This window comes from Meleagris gallopavo, chromosome 2 (genome assembly GCF_000146605.3).
Source record: "Meleagris gallopavo isolate NT-WF06-2002-E0010 breed Aviagen turkey brand Nicholas breeding stock chromosome 2, Turkey_5.1, whole genome shotgun sequence".
Lineage (NCBI taxonomy): Eukaryota > Metazoa > Chordata > Aves > Galliformes > Phasianidae > Meleagris > Meleagris gallopavo.
Genome location: NC_015012.2, coordinates 29,339,834 through 29,348,069, shown reverse-complemented (window position 1 = coordinate 29,348,069; position 8,236 = coordinate 29,339,834). Strand labels below are relative to the sequence as shown.

The following is an 8,236-nucleotide window of genomic DNA, read 5'->3' as shown; positions in this document are numbered from 1 at the left end:
TTTTTGGCAAACAAAAACAAAGAATCCTTAAGCAATGTATCTTTCTGTAGAAAAACTTTGTAATTGCTCTATTTAGTGATAAACAGCACAGAGTAGTCCCTGGGAAATTTTGATCTTGTTAACAGTAAGGCCTGCTGTGCAGTTTCTTAAGAATGCTTCTCTACACCCCTAGGGCCTTCTGCATACATCCATTGCAATGCTGTGTCACAGCTTTCTTCTACAGGCTCCACAAGCCCTCTGGAACCACAGCCTCTACTTCCCCAAGATACACTTGCAGACATCTGCAAATCTGTCAGATAACTCGATTGCTCACCAACACACAACAAGCCACTTTGTCTTTTTAAAACTGCAGTCTCCTCCATTCCTCCTCATTGTTGAAAAAACATACTGCACATAGGCTGGATATTCCTCTCCATTATATAAGTGACATTATCTTTTCCACTCTTTCCTTCACATACTGATTGCAAGCCCGCACAAAATAAACCAAGTAAAATCTATTGTCTCCATTTCATTATAAACCTGTCTTTCTTTGTATTGCAGTCTTTACCCTGTCAGGCTCTTTGTTTTCTCAGACTGTTAGAAAAAAAATAATTAAAAAAAATCCCAGAGCTTGCTTTTGCTTCCATTTCTTTCTATGTCCTCAATGTTCTGAAATCTCATTCATTATTATGCTAACACTCCCATTTTTTTAAACTCCCTGGGCAATCTGGGGAGTTTAAGCTTCCAAGAAATGTAAATTGAATGTAAGTAACTGAATAAAAATGGAGAAAAACGTTTTAACATTTAAAAGGATTAAAAGTCTCATAAAATAAAAATCACTGGAAGAAGCCTTTAGGAAGTTATTAAATCTCATGACAATTTTCTTGTATTACCATTGCTTTCTTTTTTCTGCCAAAGCACTGCCAAATGAGGGTAATTCAGCTGGGCTGATTATAAAAGAGGCTAAAAATTACTACAAATTATTACTAAAATTACCTTGTGTGTTCTCATTCACTGTATTTTCATACAAAAATAGTCCATAAGTATAAAGAAGTATCATAAAATGTTACTAAACAATCTCCACTAACAAGTCAGTCAATTGTATCTGATCAGGAATCCAAGCAGATTATAGTTTTGTGCACTACGTAGAGCAAATGTTCAGGTTTTAAGTCTTTTCTTTCCCTGTCACAATATTAAAGTTTGATCTTTTGCCCATTATCTGAGCTACTCGCAGGACTTACAATGTACATCTAAAAATATTCTTATAACTTCCTCTCCTCATCCTCTTTAATCATGTGTACACTGTAAATCAAATCTTAAAAAATATCCAGAGTAAATAATTACTAACCTGACTGAAAGGTCTCACTCGAACTGCCACTTTCACACTGTCAACATTTGGCATTTTTTAAGCAGCATTCAGTCATGAATACTTCCAAGAAGCAAAATATTAAAGTGCATGTAGCTACTTCCCTAGAATGTCCTGTTCTGAGACATAAAAGTCATGGCCCTGAAAGAAATTTCTTTTACACACTTAGTCTATTATTAATACATTCATTCATTATGTACACGGTGTTAGTTAACCAATAAATTATTTCTTAAAGTAACTGTAGTAGCTTTTACTAATCGAAAAGTTTAATGTCAGGTTCCACCATTTTGTAGTCTTCAAAGTTGCATCCATATATAAATTAACATACATAAAAAATAATCCATTGTCTAAAAGACTGCACATCAAAATAGTACTTCCAAGTCTACTTTTAAAAGAATAGTCTTTTTCATCTATTCTTACAAACTGAAACCTCATAGAGACATTGACTCTGTAGCCTAAGGTTGATAATGAGATCATTATTCAAAAATATGGTTTGTAATTTCTGTACATTTTTGTACCTTCAGTGTTGCGATATGCAGGCTTCAAATACTGCAAAATGTTAAGACAGTAACTATTTCAAGTATAATTGCTTTCGTATTAGTCTTATGAAAATATTTTGAAATTTGTGCCAAAATTGTGTGGGCAATATCCCTCTAAATTTGATATGCTATTGTAAGCATCAACTCTTCTACACAGCTTTTTGGCTGACAACAAATTGTAAAAAATAGCAAAACATCTGAGATGTGATCTGGTTTTATAAACGAAAGAGCAGCTTTCCCAAACTTTAAGACAAATACAAAAAAATATTGCACAGCGTAAAATACAATTGTTTACATTTTGACTTCAATACAGTACAACTTAACCATGAACATAAAGAATTAACATTTTATATTTGGGAACCCAATCATTCGTTCAAGAAGGTCAAACATCATCTATAAAATTTTAACTAGCATGTTTCAAATGTTTAATTGGTACAGTAGTCCTAAACAAACTTTTAAAAACTTTTGGCCTCACTTTTGAGCATCACCAACTCTTGTAAACCAACATTAAAATTTCTGAACAATACAGGCTATTTAACCCACTATTCCCTCAAAAAGCTATCAGACAGTAAGCATATTGTGAAGTATACATTTTTATTTAACATTCCTAAAATAGGTTGTATTTACATATTATATAAATGTATGAAGTCTTAATATAAAATAGAAAACTGCATTGACTGAGGAAATCATACTCCATATGGAGTTACTCATTGAAGACCATTTGTTTATGAAATTTTACAATAATTTATATAAATTATCTCTTCCAAATTAGATGATTATTTTTTCTTTTTACTAATCCACACAATTTTGATGACGTTATAAACAGTGGTGTACATTACAAACTTAAAAAACAGTTACAGCATCTTCCGGCGCACAACTGGCTTTGGAAAATTAGACAGTCTTTTTTTGTTCTTTCGTACAGTCTTCTCTGTTGCATCTGTGGTTTCTTTCTGTTTGCTTTTCATTTCATCCACTGGACTTCCAAAAGGAGAAATGAACTTTATTTCCACTGGTGGAGGTGACCAAGAAACATCTTTTCTCGTGGTTCTGCGAATGCAAAAAGAATCAAATTGACTTTATAACCAACAATATTAAGTAGAGAGAAGTGGAATTACAAAATAAATACCAACAAATTAATATGCAGACTACCTTGTAGATTGGATTAAAGCAGAAGTAGTACATTAAAAAGCTTACTCTTGCTTCCATTCCTTACCACACTGCGTCATGTAATCTTAGTCATTACTCTTAAGAGAGAGATTTTAGAGATTTTGCAGGCTTTTAAGAGGCTTACTGTCTTCAAATAAATTATTTCCAAAAAGAAAAGACAAAAAAAAAAAAAAAAAAACAAGGTCCAGAACCAAGACATACTCTTTATTCACTACCTGGCCCCTTCCTGTCTTATATGAGGAACTAAAGACCTTACGGGTATGGTTTTCAAGATGGAATCAGATGACATAAAAGGACACCACTGAGTTACCACAGGGAGTAACTTTTTACCGCTGTCCATCCCCTTCTTCTATTACCATTAGAACACAAAATCATTAAGTGGGGAAAAATGTGCCTATCAGACCAGCAAGCTGGACTGGCTCTTAAAGTGAGGGTAGAACTACACAGCCAAATGGGGTAGATGAAATTAGGGGCTAACAGCTGAATCACTACCATAATGAAAGTAAGTGTTCAAAAAATAATTACGTACCTGCTTGCTTTCTTCACTTTCGATCTTGCAGGTCTACCTCTCTTCAATTTTTGTTTTCCCACAGATTCTATGGATTTGATTTCCTCCTCTTCTTTAGTTGGAAGCTCCTGCGTTAAAGCAACAAGAATGTTTTTAACATGAATGCATTCTTACACTTCTAAAGAATACAAATGAAGGTTTACTGAAGTTATTATAAAGTTACAATTTATAAAGGCATTACAGTTTTTCTCTGAAAAAATAAACTTGCTATATCAAATTATTCAATCATCCTAAAATTCAGAAGTTAACAAGTAACACACCACCTAAGTTTAAATAAAGTCACTGTGCCCTCTGTTAAAGCTAAGGCAACACTTATTAGCTCTTAACCTACATAGATACAAAATCAATTTTTGTAGCTAGTTTTCATAAAACAACAAACTTGTTTAGCTTATTAAAGTACTCTTTTTAGGTACATAAAGGCTGCTGCAAAAGTAATGTTTCCAGTTTTATTATGTTGGCCCACTGGATCAGAGACAGCTGTCGACGGCATGTCAGTAGAAGGTGAACCTTCCAACCAATATTCCATTCCATTTTGTTGCCACGTGACAGATGACAGCAAAGGGACAGTGTGACAGAATGACATCTGACATGAAAGCATATGAAGTGAAATTGTGTCACTGAATTCGTCCATGTGGAAAAAATGGTACCCACTGACATTCATCAAAGCTTGCTGAATGTTTCCAGAAATCTAACAGTGGATAGAAGCACAGTGAAACAGTGGGTGGCACATTTCAACAGTGACAACAGCAAGTCACCTTTGCTGAAGCAAATTTTTATAAGCACAGCACGCAGGCTCTTACTCATTGCTGGCAGTAATGCGTAGCTAAAGTGGTGACTATGATGACAAACAATGTTCTGTAGCTGTGAATTTGCTCTAAGAAACGGAACAATAACGCTATCTGAATCTGTTGTAATTTCTATGGCAATAAGTAGGAGGCATTACTTTCAGAGCATCCTAGTTGTTTTGCAAGGAAAAAGACAAGGCATTGAGAAGTAAAAGTTGTGACACAACTACAGTTTTTACTCACCAGTTCTTCCACTATTTGGGGAGTACTAGACACATTTTTCCTCCTTGACCTCAAAAGAGGAGGTGAAAAGACAAATTGAGAAGACAAGTCTGGGTCTAAATCCTGCACATGTTGGTCTGCTTTTCCAGCTAAAACAACAACGAATTGTTAACATGCACATACACTGTAAAGAGATGTTAAATTACAGCTGAAAATCAACAGTACAATAGCTTCCTAAAATAAAGGGCCCAATCAAGTTTACAAACATTCACTGTCAATGTACTTTTCCCTTTTAACAGCCTCTTTGGATCCATTATTTTATAGTGAATCGTGGAACAAGAATAAATGAGTCATCATCCAGAAGGTGTTTCAGGCTAGGCTGACTGGGGCTTTGAGCACCTGGTCTGGAGAGGGGTTCCCCTGCATATAGTAGGGGAGCTGGAACTAGATGACCTTAAAGGTCCCTTCCAACACAAACCATTCCATGAGTTTATGATTCTAACATTTCAAAACAAAATTATTCATGCAGTCTAATATAAAAGGAGAAGGCTCAGAGGTGTCCTGATAGTGGCCCTTTGGTATTTAAAGGGGAGCTACAAAAAGGAAGGGGACAGTCTCTTCAGCAGAGTCTGTGACGATAAGACAAGAGGAAATGGTTTGGAACTTAAAGAGAGTAGATTTATGTCGGATATAAGGAAAGAGTCTTCTACAGTGAAGATGGTGAGACACTGGAACAGGCTGCCCAGAGATGTGGTGGATGCCTTGTTCCAGTAGACACTCAAGACCAGGCTAGACCAGGCTCTTAGCAACCAGATGTAGTTGTAGATGTGCCTGTTCATCGCAGGACTAGATGGTGTTGGACTAGATGGCCTTTAGAGGTCCCTTCCTACTCCAAGGATTCTATGATAATCACTAACAAAGTATACTTCAACAACTGCAGAAACAGTTGACTGGTCTGTAAAAAGATGCACTCATTCTAGCATAAAAATTGAACACAATTTATAAGTGTGTCTTCTCTACTTCTCCACTGTGAGGGAAAGGGATGGAAATAACATTAACTCCTGTGTTATTTGATAGAAATTAAGCAAATGACAAGAAATTCAAATTAGACTTCACGCCACTCAAAACTCAGCCTCAACTCACTTCTTTCCACCACAACTAGCCAGCCAGGCACAGAGTTCAGGTAAAAAGATTATTTTCCTCTTTCCAAATTTTTACTTTTATACAGTTACAAGTTGTACAACTCAAAGCTGTACTTGTAATTATGATGTATGTTGTTTATAGCTGAGCAATACACTATATTTTACACATGAACATGTTATACCTACCTTTGAATTTCTTTGTCAGCTTTGTGAGAGGAGGAGAGAAAAAAAAGGATTCATTTTCCTCAACAGGCAGATCCTGATGCATGCTAGTTTTATGAGATTTGTTTCTTCTAACACGACCTGTTACAGTTCTTGATGTCTCATCATATCCTGATGTGTTTATGTCTGTAAGCAGCAAAGGACTGCCATCAGTTCCTTCAGGGAAGACTTCTTCCCTCGTGTTCTCCTCCAATATTGATGATAATTGTCTCTTTCTGCCCCGAAACCCTGACCTTATTGTAGTCCTGGGTGTGGTCAACTGCTCATTTGGCTGCTCAGGTGTTTTTTCAATAGTATCTGTTTTTTCCGGTTTAGCTTGTGCAACTTTCCTTGTTCTTCTCCTAGGAGTATCAAGGATTTCCACTTCCCCACCTGAAGGCAGGTCTTCCCGAACAGAGACAGATTCCATGACTGCAGAGAGATTCTGTGCTGCCTTTCTAGCACTTCTTCTGGGAGTGATAGGAAGTTTCAGCTCTGTTTGAGTAAGTGATGATTTTGACAGATCAAGGTCAGAATTTTCAGAAACATCTGAAGAACTCATTTTAATTCTTCTGCCTCTTTTAGTTGGCCCAGGTAAAAGAAGTTGGTCACTAGGCTGTAGCTCTTGATCCATAATAGCATTTTCAACAAGTGGTGAACTACTGCTTTTTAATTTTCTTGCACCTCTACTGGGACTGACTGCCATTTTTATCCTATGGTCAGTGCTACTCTGTCCAGTTTCTTGATCTCCTGCTGAGGTTTTTCCTCCTCTAGTCCTTCTGGGAGTAGTAGAAGCAGTAACAGTACCTTCAGCAAGAGACGTTTCCTCATTAGCATCTTCCAAAAGTTCAGATGTAGCTTCCTTTGCTCTCCTTAATCGTCTTGGAGTAACAGATATGGACTGTGTACTGCTGGACAATATTTGCCCATCAGATTGGCTGCTTTCTACTTTTTCTAGATTAGTCTGTTTGGGCTTCCTACCTCTTCTCCTAGGGGTAGCAGGGATCACAGATATTTGCTCATCTTGAGTATTTTCTACTGTCACAAGACTAGAAGTCTCAGACGCTTTTGTTTGCCTGGTACTTCTTCGAGGGGACAGTCCAAACAGAACTTGTTTGTCTGTCTTTAATACTTGCTCGTCATCTGCTGATGGAATAATTAGAGTTCTACTCAGCTGTCTCCTTGCACGTGTTCTAGGAGTGACAACATACTCTACTTGATGTATGCTGGTTTCATCATCTGCTCCTTCTGGCACAGTTGTCAAGGGTGTTTTCGACTTCCGAAATCGAGTTACCTTTTTACCTATGCTTTCATGAATAGACTGTTCCACAACTTCAGATGTAAATTCTTTACTTCTTGTGTCCTTGATTACATCCAGTAAGTTCTCAGCAATAGCTACCTTAATGGGTTCAGGCACATATGGGAGTGACTCTGCAATATTTTGAGACTCCTGGTCACTAGTTACAGTAGACACTGAATTTGTAACATGTTCTTCATTTTCAGTACTTCCTAAACTGTTCACAGGTTTTTCATCTGTTGTTGTAACAGCTGCTTTAGAAGCATCTGCTAATGCAAGGTCACCCATCTCTCCTTCACCTTCTTCTCCCTCCAACACTAAAGTAAAATTACTCTGCGATATAAAAAGTTCTCCATCTCCTTCAACTGCATAGCATTCACCATCTTTGTTATCAGGCAAATCATATGCAAACTGTTGCTCTATAGTATCATAGTTGTATTGAAGATTGCCTGTTGGATGTAGTTCACTACATGGAGATGTTTCAGGTGATTCTTCTGAGGTTTGTGCCTTGACTGCAACTTCTTCAAGAACCTAAAGTTAAAGAGAAGTCCGTTAATGCATTATTAATTACCAGACTAACTTCAAACTGAGCTAGATGAAACTAAGGGCAGTAAAATGCTGTTTTTTTCCTTTTAAATCAACCACTGAAAGTTAGAAACAATGTATTCTTCACTAAAGTTCACACATTTGAAGAACAGAGCACAAACATTCAGTGTAGGCCATCACTTCATCTGATATTTTGGTTTATGACTAACAATTTGCCACCCTTCACAAGCAAAAGGAGCAGTTGTACACTAAGTTGGCAATAATCATCATACTTTGCATCTAACCGTAAAATACAATTATGCCCCCAAAGGTTAAATTGCTATCATAACACTTATGCTCATAACAATTCATCCCTCAGTCAAACTGGCTAAATATCACAGCAAACTTGATCCTGCATTTCAAGGAATCACGGGATTCTAAGTAA

General features: G+C 36.7%; 1 protein-coding gene across 1 annotated transcript in view; it reads right to left on the bottom strand.

Moving 5' to 3' along the window:
- Nucleotides 1-1,589: 1,589 nt before the first annotated feature.
- Nucleotides 1,590-8,236, bottom strand: part of AHCTF1 (AT-hook containing transcription factor 1) — a 46,291-nt gene continuing 39,644 nt past the window's right edge. The window contains exons 32-35 of the mRNA XM_010706848.3: nucleotides 5,955-7,797; nucleotides 4,648-4,775; nucleotides 3,581-3,687; nucleotides 1,590-2,931 (exon numbers count right to left, since the gene is read on the bottom strand). Of these exons, the coding sequence (XP_010705150.1) occupies nucleotides 2,739-2,931; nucleotides 3,581-3,687; nucleotides 4,648-4,775; nucleotides 5,955-7,797 (2,271 nt within the window). The 3' untranslated portion in view covers nucleotides 1,590-2,738. The remainder of the gene's footprint in view (nucleotides 2,932-3,580; nucleotides 3,688-4,647; nucleotides 4,776-5,954; nucleotides 7,798-8,236) is intronic.